The sequence below is a fragment of the Euleptes europaea genome, chromosome 4, assembly GCF_029931775.1.
Source record: "Euleptes europaea isolate rEulEur1 chromosome 4, rEulEur1.hap1, whole genome shotgun sequence".
Lineage (NCBI taxonomy): Eukaryota > Metazoa > Chordata > Lepidosauria > Squamata > Sphaerodactylidae > Euleptes > Euleptes europaea.
Window position 1 is genome coordinate 40,288,398 of NC_079315.1, and position 17,988 is coordinate 40,306,385.

The 17,988-nt window shown below is 41.9% G+C and overlaps 1 protein-coding gene across 11 annotated transcripts in view; it reads left to right on the top strand.

Annotated features, from left to right (window-relative positions):
- NFIB (nuclear factor I B) overlaps positions 1–17,988 on the top strand; it is a 435,226-nt gene that overhangs the window by 379,861 nt on the left and 37,377 nt on the right. For 6 of the 11 annotated variants that reach the window (XM_056847865.1, XM_056847871.1, XM_056847868.1 and 3 more), the window contains 2 exons: positions 6,007–6,172; positions 9,335–9,417. The exons of 3 other annotated variants lie outside the window; for them this stretch is intronic. In XM_056847865.1, the coding sequence (XP_056703843.1) occupies positions 6,007–6,172; positions 9,335–9,417 (249 nt within the window). The remainder of the gene's footprint in view (positions 1–6,006; positions 6,173–9,334; positions 9,418–17,988) is intronic. 2 more of the 11 variants (XM_056847866.1, XM_056847869.1) reach the window with 1 other exon arrangement.

Consider the following 17,988-nt stretch of genomic DNA (forward strand, 5'->3'; position numbering starts at 1 on the left):
GCGCTCTGAAGCTTGTAGAAACTTGCTACATAGATCTCTGCAGCTGGCCTGCTACTGTGCAGTCCCTTGCATGCCTGCACAGAAGACACTCGACAAACAACAGTTACAGGTAAGTGCAACCCTGTTTTGCCAGCAAAGAGAAAGTGAAGATGGAAATCTAAGTGCATTAAAAGGCAGCATGGGTGCATCAGCCCAAAATTGAGGCTGGCCATTATGTGTGAACCAAATCTCTGTCTTCCTAATCAAACTTGACATTTTCCTGGTAAATTTGTATGAAACATGGAGACCACAGTGATACCCTACTAAAATCAAAAAGTATTAAATAACTGCATAGTAAGGGTTTTAGAAGGGTAGAAGCACTGGTATGTAGTATTTTTATATACTAGTTTTTGAACATATTAGATGGTATCTTACATAAGCAAAAGTGTCAAATCTTCTGTGTTTGAAAACAGGATGTAGAGAAATTTGTGACAAGAAAATGATATAAATTTTTCCTATTTTCTAAAAGTGGTTCACCTCTGTAATTTAGAGAGTTAACTTGCTTGGTTTGCCAAAAAAGAGCTTTAGTCCATATGAGCTGTTCAATTTCTCTATAATCATTTGGGAACAGTAAAAGGTGATACATTGTTGAAGATAGTGCTGGCCTCCAGCTGTGTCCATTTAGTTAATTTGAGTTGGTTTTTTGGCAACAGAATTGCTTAAGGAAGCTCATAATATTGGCACTTTTAACCCATGCATATCCTAGAAACTTCATTCTTTGTTTTCTTACAAAAGACATGTGGTTCCAAAAACATCCTAGTATTCTGAGTTACCAACGTTATAAAATGTTTGAGTGTCATCAAGAAAGGTAGACTATAAATAAAGTAAGTAAATAAATCAACCATTAAGTATGAAGGCACCCAGTCCTATAATTAGAAAAAGACCTCCACACCAGTTACCGAATTGTAGGCATAAGCCCGGCACTATAAATGGTCAGAAAAATAGATTTAAATGTTTAGATTGCAGGTCTGCAGCTGTAGTATGTGCAAGAAGTACAGAAACAGCCAAAGATGTTTTCCAAGGTTTTACTGCATCCAGTTACCCAGCTGAACATTTAAAACGATGTCATGCCCATTCAGTCCCAACAAAAACATTGCATGTGAATGCCTTTCTGGTTGTGCAGGTGCTGTGTAGGTCTGCAGCACTGATTTGTATCAGTAATATAAACATTAATAAGCAATAATGTGAATAGTTTTATTTGAAATAATTTGGTGCGCTACTTCTCAGAGCTGTTTTGTTAGGCATTAGTAATGAAGTCCAGAAAACACACACAGACATCCCTATATAGTGCAGTGGGAGGCATTGCTTATATATGCTGTGTAGGATGGATTTCGTAACAGTAATGTACAGTGGAGCCATATTAGTAATATTGTGTGCCGTCTAACCATATTGATATGTCTTTAATTCAGTTACTATGGGAATACTTCTTACATTTTTGCCTTTGGTTATCATACATGTTACAGTACTGGAACTGTACACTATTGCTAGGTACCATATTCTAATAATTTATTTGACCCATCAGTAATCCACCATTAATACAGAGTTGTAAAATGATATTTAAATAACATTATATCAAGTATTCCACATGGCCCCAGCTGTGGATACTTAAATCGAGATCATGTAAAAAGAAGGGAGGCAAACAAAAGGCAAAGGTAAGGGGACTTTTTGCCTCACTTATCAGGAGAAAAGCCAAGATACTGCAACACTATCAGCCCATTCCTGAAGTGGGGGGCGGAGCCACACAGAAGCCAACATGACCCCCGTGCCAGCATCTGTGCCACTTGCACCATGCAAACTGGCATGGACGTCAGTGTAGAGCAACTTACACCGGCCCCCCTGGATGCTGACGCTGCTTCCCACCGGTGTTTTCCCGGCGTATCTCCCCATGCCGGCATTCCTGGGGGCGTAGCTTCCTTTAGGCAGCTTCATAACCCCTTTCAAGCTGAAAAAACGCCATTTTGCAGGCATCAAGATCCTCCTGCAATATCGTGGTGCAGCCCCATGGAACTGTATAGTACTTAAAATTATTTTGGGGCTTGCTGTGCTGGCAGCAAACTGCTCTAGAGGCAGCACAGCTGCACCTCCTCTTAACCACTACTCCCCACTCAGGAATGGCCTGTAAGTTGTGAGATCTCAACAGATATTTTGAGACAAGAGGAGTCAGGTAGGTGGATAGATGACTGTGTGTGGGGAGGCCAGCGGGCATGGTAGAGATGGAGGTGGGCAGTCAGGCAGAGCAGGGGGAGGGGCAAGTGAACACGGCAATTGTTGCTGCCAGTGGGGTACTACTGCCGCTAGCATTCCCCCTCCACCATAGATTTCTTGCGGATCCTTTGGTGGTGCTGTCCAAGGGAAGAGTGGAAACCCAAGCCTCTGTGAGCAAGGCCAGTGGAGGTGGTGGCACTGTGGGTGGGTGGGTAAGCTAGATGTTTTAAAGAACTCTGAGCTGCTGCCACTCTTTCTTTGCTGCCTCTGCCCTGTCCTGCCTGCTGAAATGCAATGTGTGATGTGATATTATTCTCCTGTGAGTTTCCCCACCTTCTCACACCACCAGCGCGGTGTAGTGGTTAAGAGCAATAAACTCTAATCTGGAGAGCTGGATTTGATTCCCCACTCCTCCATATGAGCAGTGGACTCTAATCTGGTGAACTGGGTTTGTTTCCCCACTTCTACATATGAACCCTGCTGGGTGACCTTGGGCTAGTCACAGTTCTCTCCAAACTCAGCCCCACCTATCTCACAAGGTATCTATTGTGGGGCTAGGAAGGGAAGGCAATTGTAAGGTGGTTTGAGACTCCTTAAAGGTAGAGAAAATCGGGGTATAAAAACCTTTTTCCATTATTGGCTCACTGTGAGTCTTTTGGGGCAGCACACAATACAGTGACATCACATACTGATATTAGTACATGTTATGAAAAAAAGGGACTAGTTTTGCTCTAAGAATATTTCATTCTATTTAAATGGGTTGGACTTCATGATCTGGTAAAGCACTTAAATTCCATACATAGCATACTTAAGTCCTGCCGAAACCTCCTGCCTGCGCAAAAAATCCATGCAACCCTCATAGCGTTCCCATCCTGAAAGGGCTTTAGAGGCCACCTAAATGCAGTCCCGCCCCCAGGCTGGCGTTGTTACTCCCCGGGAACACCTCCCGGAACGCCGGTGCAGCTTTTGCTGGCGTTTGGATGCTGCCGGAAGGCCCTGTTGGCGTCACAAGGCAGTGCTGCCATGGCGGCGGCCGGCAACCGGCATCCGGGCTTTTCTGCTGGCACTGGGGCCACTAACGCCAGCGTAAGTTGCCTGGACGCTGGCGCGCGGGGGGGGGCTACGCCGGCGCGGCCCCTTCCCAGCCTCCTAAAGGGCTTTTGTCCTGGACTCCGGCGTGCCTCACAAATGCACTAAAGTGCCATCAAATCACAGCCGACTTATAGTGACCCCTTTATGGGGTTTTCAAAGTAAGAGACTAACTGAGTTGGTTTGCCATTGCTGTCCTCTGCATAGCAACCCTGGAATTCCTTGATGGTCTTCCAACAACTAACAAGGGCCAAGCTTGCTTAGCTTTCAATATCTATTAAGATTGGGCTAGCCTGGGCTATCTAGGTCAGGGTATTAACAAAAGTACAGCACCTTTATAATGAGGACATAAACCTCAAATAGGATTTAACATGAAAAGCTCTGTAGATGTTTTACAGAAACCTTATGAATTGCCTGTGACTTCACACTTTGTAGATTAATGAAAAAAATTTCATTAGTGCTGTGTTTGTGAATTTGACAAACCATATGTATGGATGACAGAAAACTTCTGTTTCTTACTTACTTGGACAGTTATACTTTTTAGCATCATTTGTTGCAGTTTTGAAATGTTGTGTTGCAAATATTTCATGTTGGTGGTTTATTCATAGCAAGTTTTGGTTCATTCTTCAAATATTAGTACAAGAATCAGGGTCTTCATACCTTAGTACTTCCTATTGTCAATCATTATGGCTATTTCATTGGAATGAGGCGTTGGTGCCTAAGCCTTTTCCAAGATGCAAGCGGTTTTAATCTTTTTAAAAAAGGATGAGCTGCTATATATACATAGGGCAGTTGTTAGCTATAAATTTTGTTTATGAATTATATTTGTGTTATTTGAGTGGATAACAATCAGAATATGTGACAGCAGTATACTGCAGAATTTTTAAAAAGTCAACACCATTTTAAGGCTGTATCAGTTCAGTCACGGTCAGTACAAGAATATGTATACACATATACATATTTGTGTATGTGCACGCCCATGTGTGTATTCATAAACACACATCAACATAATACATATTTTGTCCACTGAGTATATGTGAAACAGATGAAATAGATTACATTTAGCAAAATAGATGAAAATGCAAACAATTAAAGACTTGACTTCCACCGTCTTTAACAATTGTTGCCAGTGTCACTGCATTGCACAGTTCTAATCAACCAATACTCATATAAGCTTACTTGTTCTTCATAAACATGAATAGTTTTTTTTTAAATCAGATGACCCTCCAGTGACCTGCTGAAGGAATAGCATACACATAACAGCACATTCCAAATGGAATTCTACACCTTGGAACTCCAGTTATAAGTACGTGATGCTGGAAAACACATAACTTTGTGATATGTATTTATGTAATCAACTGTTCTTTGTGGGGGAAATTTAGATAGAAGGTGAGATCAGCAGCAACTAAAGATAATGGATGTATTCAGTCTGCCAAACCATATGTAGCAGAGTTATTCTGAGGGTGCTTCAGAAGTTTCAGATGTTTCAAATGTGACTAGTAACCAGTCTGTTGCATCCAGAAGCAAGAAGATATCCCAGCTTGTGCATTCCATTACAATTGTCTGTGTGCATGCACTTATTAATAAATGTAATAGTCAGTCAGAAATATGTATTAGTTTTCTGCAATGACTGAACAATCTAGATTTTTGGCATTGTCTGTTAATACTTAGGGAACTTTTAAATGAAGGCAGATATAAATCATGTGTAAAATTAACCACCTGTTTCCCTTGCCATCCATCCTGTCTGACTTCCAATAACAGATACGTAATGCCTATCAGTTGTTTTTTGAGTTGTCTAGAATTTTACTCACAGAACAAAGAACAGACATTGTCCAATACAGGGGTCTCCAACGTGGTGCATGTGAGCACCTTGGCACCCACCGACACATTTTCTGGCTCCTGCCAAATGTTTATAGGAAGTAGGTGGGGTCAGGTAGGGTTTTTGCCCAGCAAGGCTTCTGATCATTATTAAAGATTTGATTGGCTGTGCAGATTTATTAAAATGTTGCTTTGGCAGCAGCTGCTACCACAGCACAAGGATCTACACTGTGTTACTGAAGTTAAGCTGTGGCAATAATTTTGTGACTGGCTCCGCCTCCTGTGGCAGCCATTTTGTTGCTGTGCCCACCATGCTGTGTCAGGCTCAAAAAGGTTGGGGACTCCTTGTCTAATACATATAGCATGACATAATTTCATTCAACATGTATTAGTGGGGTAATTAAATTAATAATACCTGCAAAATTCACATTGGTAGAGGCATTCTGATGGATACATTTTGAGGGATCCCTTTAGATTTCTTGTTTCCTTTAACCTATTGTAATTACCAAAACATGTATCACATATTACACCAATGGATATCATTTTGTACTACAACAAAGGCATGAATAATTGTCTCTACTTGTAAGTCTCCTGTGAAGTCATTTAGCACTTGGGAAAGTCATCTTCATAAAAGAAAAAGGTACCACAACCACCCCCCCCCGCAATACACAAAAATACCACAAACCACATCTGTGTTGATGCTAGTCACTAAATCTGTCCTATACAGTGAGATAATTGGATGTCAAAGCAGCCCACTGCAGAAGCAGGCTTCTGGAACACCCCAAAATAGTGAGATAGCTCTTTTGAGCACTATGTGTGTATTTCACAAGGCATTCTTCTGGTTTTGTTTTGTAGCCTAACAGCAGTGGTCAAGTAGTAGGGAAAATGCCTGGCCATTTTACTCCCGTTTTGGCACCCTCTCCCCATCACAGTATGGTGCGGCCTGTGACCCTGACCATGACAGACACTAAACCCATCACTACTTCCACTGAAGGTGAGGCATCTTCACCTACAGCAAGCAGTAAGTATTTCTCTAGGGAAACAAAAAATGTCCATCAAAAGATCAAAATAATTTCAAATTAAGGCCAAATCAGGGTGTGTTTTCCTGCTGTTTGACCAGGCAGATGCTCATAGTTGATAATAGAGAACAAACCCACTATCAGTATGATTGACAAAACTTTTATTCTAAAGTTACTGTTTTTTTCAAAAAAGCTATTGTGTCTTGACAGTTGTGCAGTAGCAGTCAAAATCTCAAAAGGTAGAAGCAAATTAGTTTGAATGGCAACTTCCCAGAGAGAGAAAAAGCTTGATTCTTCATTTAAGGTCGACATTCTAATGACTTTGGGAAGCATTAGAAGCTTATAAAATTGCCTATACCTGGTTTCCAAAAGAGATAAAGATACAGTTGATTTCACCACAGTGCACTTTTGTCTAGAATTCATGTTAAAAACATACTGAATTATAGCTATGATCCTCAGTTAAATGAGTATTTGTATTCAGTACAGTTGGTACTGGAAAAAATATTTTGAGACATTTAAAAACCCATGAACCATTTAGTACTTATTTAGTTATTTAGTACTTCCAGACCCATGTTATATATCCTATAGTCTTCAATGGAATTGCAGCTATAAAAGCATCAGTGTATCGATTTGCTAGCACCACTGCCATGAGTTACAGTAGCCACATGTTGTGTAGTAACATTTCAGCATGGTGCCAAATTAAGTGACTCATCATGTAGGTTAGTGTTATTGCATGGAGTATTCCCAGCAACTGTGGCCACAAAGAATGTGCACTACTAGCATGGAAACTTTGGACACTGGCACATGTGTGCAGCACACCATTGTCTGACATAATGGCTGTATGCCACATGGAGTCCTCACCACTGGAAGAGGCTGTCCTGACAGTTTCCATATGAAATTAGATTACATATACAGCTAATCAAAATCACCTGCATCATGGAAACACAGAGATACGTATATAAAGAGCTAATTAATTTTATCACAGCTCATTCCTGAGCCTGGGGGCCGAATGGGTTTAGGAGGTAGCAAGGGGGTTGCGCCAGCATCCATGCCACTTGTGCCATGCAAACTGGCATGGACGCCGGCGTAGTGCCACTTGCATCGGCCCCCCAGGACCGCTGCAGCAGCTTGGCCCTAGGACGCTGGCTTGTCGTGCTAACCGGCACAAGTTCTTGCGCCGGCGTCTCGGGAGGTGTTCCCAGGGCATCCTGGGGGCAGAGCTGCCGGTCGGCAGCTTCCTAACCCTTTCCAGCCGGGAATGTCCCCCTCCGCCACAGCGGTGCTGTGCCAGCTTTTAGCTGATGCAGTATTGCTGTTTTCAACCTCTTTGGAGTCACCGCAGCAGCGCCTCAGCCACACCGTCCCAGCCACTGCAAGGCTCCGGAATGAGCTGTCAGTATTTCTCTGAACACATTGTTGTAATTATGTTTTTCTCAAATGTCTATGGGGCTCCTATCGGAGTTAAATGTAAAAACAACAGTCGAAGATATAAATAAACAAACAAACTGCTCTTAAGGACAATATTCCAAAATATCTGTTAATTTAAGCAGATCTGGAATGCCCTTTTTGGTCACATGTAATAGAGATTATAGTGAGAAAGAGAAGAGTGCTTTTAATGATTTAAACAAACAAAATTATCTACTAATGAATAAATAGCTTTTAAAAACTTGCTGTACATGTGAGCTATTGTCAGAATTCTCCTCTGGTTTACCATTTTTGCTTTTTAAAAAAGCAATTCAATTTCTAAACTTGATCATTTGCAGTGAGTTGATATTCCTTTTGCCAGGATAAAATAAAACAATATTTCACTTGCATTTGAAACTTATAAAAACCTCATACTCTAGTTTTTTATTTCTTAATGGAGAAATGTTATGCATACATCTGGATTTCAGCTTGTCTGGAGTTCTTTTTCAATAAGATGCTTTCAGATTTGTTTCTAATAAATTGACCCTTGCAGAAGGATCAGTGTTACCAAAAATATCTACTGGTGATATTGGAAATATACTTAATACTGTTAACTATTTCTAGCATACTCCAACAGTTAATGGATGCTAAGGCTCAGTGTACACAGTCCTGCATCAATAGATGCATAATTTTACATAAAATGTAAGCAATTTATGGTATATGTAAGGAGGAAGGCACTAGATTAAGAAACCATTTGTGTAATAACTGAGAACCAAGACAGCTTTGAATAAATCCATAATATTTTGCATTCTTATTAATCCATTCTTTGAGAGATTGGCTGTGGCAGTCAAAATAGTATTGCTATGAAATTGATTTGTGTAATATGGATATCTGCAAGCTAGGAAATAGGGTAAGACCACCTACCTAATTTGACACAGGCTACCATGAATGATCAGACGTTAATGAGTTTCGGTCACCAGTGACCTATTCTCGATTCAAAAGGTAACCTATAGGGGAAAGGTTGTGTATCCCATTAACCACACAGATGGTTTTACCGGGGGTGGGGAGAGATTTTAGGAGCCTTTTACATTAGATTCCTGGATCATGCAGTGTATTTGCTCCACAATTTTGGGATGTACAAAATATCATTTCAATATTGTTCATTTGTCTCGTTGATAAATAGAACATAATTATTTTACACAGAAAACTGTCATACCTCAAACAAAAAGTTTAGCTCTTAAGTACACAGCTATGTTCTGAATCTGAATTACATTCTGAAATAATGAATGCTGTTGTAATAGCTTGGCAAGTTATTAGAGGTATGTTTTCTCTTGTTAGTGTGATTCAGGTCACTAGGGTTTAATTTACAATGCTATAGGAGAGCTTAAAATTGTGAGGTTGTGCTTTAGCGAGACTGGTAAAAAAATTTAACAGGCAAGAGAATTTGATAGCCCAATTGCAATCCTAAAAACACTTTCCTGGGAGTAAAGCCAAATGAATAGACCTTCGTAGTATTCTGTGTAGACGTGTTTAGTATTGGTCTCTAATCCTTCACTCATGCAGATTCCATTGAAGTCAATAGGCATTGTAGACTCCTATCCCATGGCCAAATTCATGTTTTTGATTATTTTGTCTTATATAAATTGTAGACATGATTTGTACATTGCAGATCATAACTCTGGATCTCTCATGTTTGAACTATACAAGGTAGAAGTTAAGATAGGTTTCTATATCAATCTGTTTTGTTCTTCCTTAATCAGCCTACACAGCCTCAGGCACATCACAAGCCAATCGATATGTGGGACTAAGTCCAAGAGACTCTTCCTTCCTACACCAGCAACAGGTGGGCAAGTTTCACATAGGTGTTAACAATAAAAAGACAAGTATTTGCAATAATATCCTTCATAAATGTGGCCATTAACATCTTAGTCTAGAAACAGGATGCTAGTGCATTCAGTACTCTTACATGAAATTTATATGTATAGCCAATATCAACACAGTTGGCATATGTCTTAGAGTTGGGTCATAGGAAGGACTGTCCCCAGTGAATCTTTCATTTCTGTTATTTTTTGAAGAACTTGGAAAGCAGTAGAGTTTATATGAATGCCTTTGTAAAATACCCTGCTGATATCTAACTTTAAAGCTAATCATAATTAAGCAGAACAGACTTGGATTCTCGCTCTATTCAGTATTTTTTGATATACGAGTGTACTTTTAAAATTTTCATCCATTCCAAAAGAATTATACACTCAAATCATCATCATCCCTAGATTAGTAGGTTAAAAGTACTTTGTTCCCTGTGATGCAAACACATTTTTTCTAGTTTCTGTCATAATTTGTATTTCAATTCTCATTTTAAATTTTACATCTCATTAGTGCTGTAACTTTAATTCAAATGATTTTTTTATCCAAAATGCAAAAACATACAGCCGAAATTAATAGTGGTGAATAATCAAATTAGCCACAGTCAATAGTAGGGACCTGCAGAAATCCTGTCTCATCCTAAAAGAAAACTAAATCTTGGTACTGCAGATTTCAGTTATCTTATGCCGATGCACGAGGGTGGTTTTTGCAGCTTATGATACACATGAATGGTGCTGATGACTGTTGTGTGTGTGTGTTGTGATATAGCTAGACTACTGTGCTACATCTGGAAATCTCCCTCCCTCTTGCCTATCCATTCCAAGGCATAAATGGCAGCATGACTGTATCTCAAGCAGAGTTCAGAGAAACCCATAAAGACGTTAGTGAGACCTTACTGAAAACCAGTGAGACCTTACTGAAAACATCTGTAAAGAGATATGAAAAAACCAAATATCAATTAGCATTTTTAAACAAATAACTATTTTGGAGTTAATATTTTAATATCCTTAGAATTTGATGCAGTGTGCAGTCACTGTATTCTAAATATAAAAAGTGTATAGCTCCATTTTGTTTCTTGGTTTTGGTTTTTAAAAGCATTAGCTATATTGACTAGAGTATTGAGTTCTGGGATCAAATCCACATTTTTTCAGGAAATTCATTTTGTAACTTTCAGCTAGTGACTCTCTCAGTTTAGCCTACTTCACAGGGTTGTTGTGAGGATAATACAAGATGGACCATATGCATCCTGAATTCTTTGGAAAAAGGGCAAGAGACAGGTTTATTTATTTACTTACTTCATTCATAGCCTACCTTTCTAGCTGCAATTCAAGGCCGACCACAAAACAGAAAAAACGATTCAATCAGACAACATAAGATATCCAATAAACAATGGAATAATACTAGGAATAGAAAATAGTGCAATTAAAAACTGTCTAAGGTATTGCACACCATAATGTAGACAGTAGAAGACAGACAGAAGACAGTGCAGGAAAAGAAATGTGATACATACAATAACCATCAAAATAAACTACAATCATGTTCCCTTATATTTTGGCTGTAGAGTAGGGGTGTGCACCAGGGTTTTTTCCATATTTCAGAGCCCATAGGCAGCGGGGATAGGAACGCCCCTGCCTTCCTCTCCACGTTACTTGCCGGATCAGACCTCCAACTTGGCAAGCCGTGTGAATAGGAAGGCAGCAGTGTTCCTATCAACACTGTCCGCCTTCTCCAGAGTCCGGAGAAGAAGGAGAAGAGTTGGTTTTTATATGCCAACTTTCTTTACCTTTTTCTAAGGAGAATCAAACCTGCTTACAGTCTCCTTCTCTTCCACCCCACAACAGACACCTTGTGAGGTAGGTGGGCTGAGAGAGTTCAGACAGAACAATGGCTGTTACCGCACTAGGTATTCCCAGCAATGTATTAAGAGTTTGAAAATGTTATAAAAAACATCGCTTTAAAAGGGTTTTTGGATGCCACAGCTAAAAAATGGTTGGAAGACATCTTCACAGCTAAAGGGGCCAAACAAAGTGCGAACAGTATTTTTTATAACAGTTTCAAACTCTTAATACATTGGTGGGAGGAATACATAGAAAGTGCGAACAGTATTTTTTATAACAGTTTCAAACTCTTAATACATCGCTGGGAATACCTAGTGCGGTAACAGCCTATGACTAGCCCAAAGTCTACTAGCTGGCTTCATCTGTAGGAGTAGGGAAACCAACTTAGTTCACCAGATTAGAGTCTGCTGCTCTAGAGGAGGAGTGGGGAATCAAACCTGGTTCTTCAGATTAGAGTCCACCGCTCTTAACAAGGCAGATGGCATGGATGTGCCTCAGATCTACGGCACCCCCCTTTTTCAGACCCCGGAGAAGGGATCCTCAGATCCATGCCGACACCCTTCTCTGGACTCTGGAGAAGGCAGGTGGAGTGGATGTGCCTCAGATCTGCACCGCCCCCTTCTCCGGACCTTGGAGAAGGTGGGCAGCATGAATGTGAGTCATCATCCAGCAGGCAAGTAAAGGGGGAGGGAAGAGGGGGGAGGGATGAGGGGAAGAAGGAGGGGGGAATCACAGGACCGAAGGGCCCGAATAATTCCGAATAAATTCGGCTTATTGATTTGCACACCCCTACAGCCAAGTGGTACCTAAGTTGCTTTAAAAAGAAAAGAAAAGAATATGACATTCTTCTAGCTGTGAGATCCACTCTGTTAAGAAAAGTAAAATTATTTCATAATCTTGTCAAGTAATCCTAATAATGTAATTGACCAGGTTTGGCAAATTCGGAAGTCCTAATGTTACAGAAGCAATGCTTGCTTAATACACTTCCTGCCATTTTTGTCCTTACAGCACATTCTCATAAGAACATAAGAAAGGCCCTGCTGGATCAGACCAAGGCCCATCAAGTCCAGCAGTCTGTTCACACAGTGGCCAACCAGGTGCCTCTAGGAAGCCACAAACAAGACGAGTGCAGCAGCACCATCCTGCCTGTGTTCCACCGCACCCAAAATAATAGGCATGCTCCTCTGATACTAGAGAGAATAGGTATGCAGCAGGACTAGTATCCATTCTAACTAATAGCCATAAATACTCCCTCCTCCATGAATATGTCCCCTCTTAAAATACTTCAAACCAATTCTAACTAATCAAACCAATTCTAACTAATAGCCATGAATACCCCTCTCTTCCATGAATATGTCCACTCCCCTCTCAAAATACATCAAACCAATTCTATAAATAATTAAATATTTTACTATCTGGTTCATGGGGAAAGTGTTCATGTAGTTTGAAGTGAAGAGACGTGAGAGAGCTGAAGAATTTTATAAGCAGAAAGGATGAAGGTGTAATAGAGCTTTGTTCCGACCCTTCAGTGTCTTATCAGTTGATTAGGGATTGAAAAATGTATTCTTAATGGATTGTTGTAGACACAGTAACCTTGTAGCTACTCTTTCACATAGTGGATGAGTAAGCACATGCTGCCTTTTACTGCACACCTAAATTAACTTGAAATGTGAACATTCCATGTGGAAATGCATGTCAGAAAACTGATTCACTAACAGTTATTTAATCTTCGGTCTTCAGTGCAGCCCCACATTGGGACTGCGCCTGCGCTCAAGCCTGCGCTCAAGCCTCAAGATCTGTTGAGGGGTGCCTTTTCCTTTGGAGCAAGTAGGATGGTTTCCCACCAAAACCATCACATGCTCCTTGGGAGGCACCCCCTTCCCCTCAGTTCCTTCTCTGCCGCCGCCACAAGAGGAAGCTTCTAGTGATCGTCGCCATTTCTTCTACTGTTTAGTGTGTTCGTTTTTGTGAGTAAGGACGGAGACAGTTTCCCCCTGGTCTAGTCCCTCTGTTTACTGTTTCTCACCAATCCATTTGATACCTTGAAATCCAACCATGGCCTCCAAGGCCCTGTTCAAAAAATGTACTCAGTGTGGTTCTAAAATGACCCATTCCGACAAACTTGAGCTCTGCCTCATTTGCTTGGGAGAGGGGCAAGTCGTTCAAACATGCAAAATCTGCATGAAATTTACTTCCAAAGCATGCTTAGAACAGCTAGACTCAAGGTGGCACTTTGGAAAAAAGCCCTGGTCTCTTCCCCTCTGAAGATGGGTCTTTGGACTTCACAATAGCCTTAGTCAGCTCCATCGGTCCTGGTGACATCGGCCTTGAAACGCCGGTTTGACATGCTACATTCTTTCTTAGACCTTGAGTTTGACACACCTCTCGAAGGAAATCCCAACACCCCATTGATGGCCTAGAACTGGGGTCTACAACCTGGACCAACCAACTCAAATTACTGTTCCTTCCTTATCATCTCACCTGGTTCAAGACTGGGTGGACGTCTGCTGTCTGAAACAACTCAATCTAATGGGCAGGCCTTTACAACCTGCATCGGTTCCGACACCTCCCGTGTCCCACCCATCATACACTGAAGTACTAACTTATGAAGAGTTGGAACCTGAGGATGCCAGTCCATCACCTTTGCTTGATAGTTCAGAAGTTCAATCCGAAATCTCCCCGGACAACTAGGTTGAATCACCAGCCCATTCTCACCCAGCAAAGACCTTCACACCGAGCAGATGGTTCACATGACCCAAACGTTGGAAATAGACATCTCCACCACAGACACTAAACCATGGGATAAAATCCTATACTGACACCCCAAGTATGATAGCCTTTCTGATCTTGGAAGGACTGCCAGATATGTCAACCTCAGTCTGGAGCAAACAGGCATTGACCAAAAAATCTGAGAATTTCAATAAGGTAAAGCAGGATTCACCAGGGCATCTTCTGACCCTCCCCCCCCCCCACACACACACCTTCTTCTATTGTGGCGCAGGAGATGCAATCTAAACAATGCCAGGGACATCATTGTACACTGGCAGATAAAGAAAGTAGAAGACTGGATGCCTTGGGAAGGAAAGTGTATACCTCCACAGCCTTAAATTTTTGAATTGCTTATTATCAGACTGTAATGGGAGGGTACCAATTGTTTCTTCACTTGGAGGCCCTCCTGGAAGACACTAGATCACTATCCAGTGTAAACTTATTAGGCTCTCCAAACAGGAAATCACGGTGGACGGGTATGCTGCTGAGATAGCTGCCAGAGCCATGGCATCCACTGTCACAATCAGACTCCATGTGTGGCTCCAAAACACTGTTCTCTCAGTGGATACTAGATCTCAGGTTGAGGATCTCCTTTTTGAAGGGAGCATGTTGTTTGCAGCTAGCACAACTGAATTCTTAACCAACATTAAGAAAGACTGTGAAGTCCCTCAGTGTGCTTTCATTTGGTCACCCTGGAAGAGAGATATACCAATAACACCAACAGGCGTTCACCTCCCCCTTCAACAGGAAGCAGTGCTACACCAGACCTCACCAATAGCAGTATCCTCAGAATAGATACCAGCAACCACAGTTCCAGCAAAGTCAGCATCATAGGCACAAACAGCCCAGCTGACCAAGGTCCACTCCCAGTCCTCACCAGACCAAGTAACAGGAACCCCAGCCAAGATTCTGACTAGGCCATATGGCCATCCCTGAAAGCCTTCCATTCCATAATCATTTTAACTTCTTTGCTCATAAGTGGAACAGAATTTATTGTCGAAGGCTTTCACGGTCAGAGTTCATTGGTTCTTGTAGGTTATCCGGGCTGTGTAACCGTGGTCTTGGTATTTTCTTTCCTGACGTTTCGTCAGCAGCTGTGGCAGGCATCTTCAGAGGAGTAACACTGAAAGACACTGTTCTTCAGTGTTACTCCTCTGAAGATGCCTGCCACAGCTGCTGGCTAAATGTCAGGAAAGAAAATACCAAGACCATGGTTACACAGCCTGGATAACCTACAAGAACCAAGGAACAGAATTTGTTCAGATGTTGGGTTCTAAAAGCTGTTAGGGAGGATTACCTCCTGGAGTTTAAGAATGTCCCCACCTGCATTCACCCAACAGCAGTGAGGGGCAACCTGTTCCTACAGTTTGTTTAACCTCTTAGTGACGTCCTCCACAAAGCAGCTGTTCAGATAGTTACCTCAGAGTTTCCTGTTTATGGTTTTTATTCGAGGATTTTTATAGTGGAGAAAAAGGTGGTGGATATTGTTCGATTATTGACCTTAGGCGGTTAAATAAACATCTGTTGGTTTCAAAGTTAAGAATGGTCTCCTTTCTGCCATTATGGCGATCATTCCACTACACACCTGGTTTGTGGCTTTAGACCTCAAGGATGCGTACTTCCGTATATCGGTGCATCCTTCCCATCATAAATTCCTTAGATTTAGGTTTGGTTTGGAAAAAAATCAGTATACCGTTCTTCCCTTTGGTCTGGCTATGGCACCTAGAGAATTTACCAAGCGAATAGCCATAGTGATTGCCCACCTCAAGACTCAGTTTTCTCATACCTTGCTCAATTTACCTATACCTTGATGACTGGCTCATCATGGCCGAATCTAAAGAGGTCTTGCTCACCCAGATTGAGCTAATCACTTCCATTTCTACCCGACTGGGCCTGGTCATCAAACTGATCCCCTCTCAATGTGCTCAGTTTCTGGGAGCAATACTGGATTCTATCCAGGGTAAGGCTTTTCTCCCCATGGACAGGGTGCTTGCTATAAGATCTCACATCATTCCTGTTGATGTATAAGATCTCACATCATTCCAGAAATCCTGTTGGCAACCAGGTGTAGCCATTCAAAGGCTTCTAGTAACCCCGCATGCCAGGTTACACTTACGGAAGCTACAGAACTGGTTTGTGAGAAAGTTCAACCCGTTGTTGGAGTCACAACACCACCACTTGTCAACCCCCAGGCCTATGATACGGTCACTATAATGGTTGGGTAAGGAACCCAACCTCTTTCAGGGCTCCCACTTTGGACACTGGAGCCCAGATGATACATTGACCATGGATGCTTCACTACAAGGTTGGGGGCACACTGTAGAGGCATCTCCATACAAGAGGGGTGGGAGCCACACGTGGGTTCAGAACATATTAACCTTCTCGAACTTTGAGCTGTTCATTATGCCCTTGCCTCCTTTACAGATATTTTGAGAGAGTCCAATATCTTGATCCAGACAAGATGTCAGTGGCCTACTACCTGAACAAGCAGGGTAGTACAAGTTTGCTCCCATTCTGCAAAGAGGTGTTGAGTGTCTGGAAGTTGGCCCTGTCCAGCAATATCTTGGTAAGAGCTATACACATCGCAGGGATGCAAAATACACTGGTGGACCATTTCAACAGGGTCCTATTTGTCCATCCAGGACAAATACCTGGAACCTATCTTCCACAGTTGGGGTACACCCCCGGTAGATTTATTTGCAACCAGATTCAACAGGAAGGCAAGATAATTTTGCTTCCTAGTGGGAAACGATATCTTATCCCTGGGAGGTGCTTTCCAGATATGCTGGAGGGAGGACCATCTCTTCTGTGTCTTTCCCCCTATTTCGTTCCCATCCAGAGTACTGGGCAAGATTGTATCGGACAGAATGAATTGCATCCTTGTAGCCCCCTACTGGCCCCGCCAAATTTGGTTCTCTGAATTGAAGAGGTGGTGGGTTCCCAGTACATCCCACTCTCACCAGAATCAGAGCTGTTTGGGGAGAATTTCTCCACCGTGTCATGAACTGCCTGCACCTAATTGCATGGTGTCTGTTCCCAAGCTCTTGAAATTCTCAGATCGGGTCCATGAGATGCTCTTGCTTTCAAGAACACCTTCCACTAGATATTCATATGCTAAAAAGTGGGAAGCCTTTGAACGTAGGACTAGGGCCCAAGGAACTTTTCCATTCACCTGACCCATTTCCCTTGTCCTAGACTATTTAGTATATTTAGCTCATCATGGACTTTCTGTGTCCTCGATCAAAGTGCATTTGGCCACTATCTCAGCCTACCACAAGCCTGTAGATGGTCACTCTTTGTTTCTGCATTCTCTGTCAAAGGGACTCCTAAAGGGTCTCCTAAATTTGTTTCCACCAGTCCCCACATTGTTACCTCAGTGGGCACTCTCACTGGTGAAATGATGGGCCCTCCATTTGAACCCCTGGCCACTTGTCCACTGGACATATTGGCTGTGATGGTTGACAGACAAACAAACAACAGAGTCGCTCTGGGTCATTCCAAAGAAGAGACAGAGTGGTCTCTCCCTGGGAAGGACGAAGACTGGACAACTGGACCAGCTTTTTATAGTCTAAACCGTGAGAGAGGGTCTCAAACGGCCACCTCCTTTCAAATTCTTCAGGAGATGAGTTTTCACAAATCACTGTTAATTTTGGTTCTTGTAGGTTATCCGGGCTGTGTGACCGTGGTCTTGGTATTTTCTTTCCTGACGTTTCGCCAGCAGCTGTGGCAGGCATCTTCAGAGGAGTAACACTGAAGGACAGTGTCTCTCAGTGTCAAGTGTGTAGGAAGAGTAATATATAGTCAGAATATATAGTCAGAAGAGTAATATATAGTCCTTAAAACACAGGGTCTTATTCCAAGACTCTGAAAGACTGGAAAGTTCTACCAACTATTTTGTCAGATTGCACAGAGAAGCCATTGAAATTCATAAACATCAGCACAAC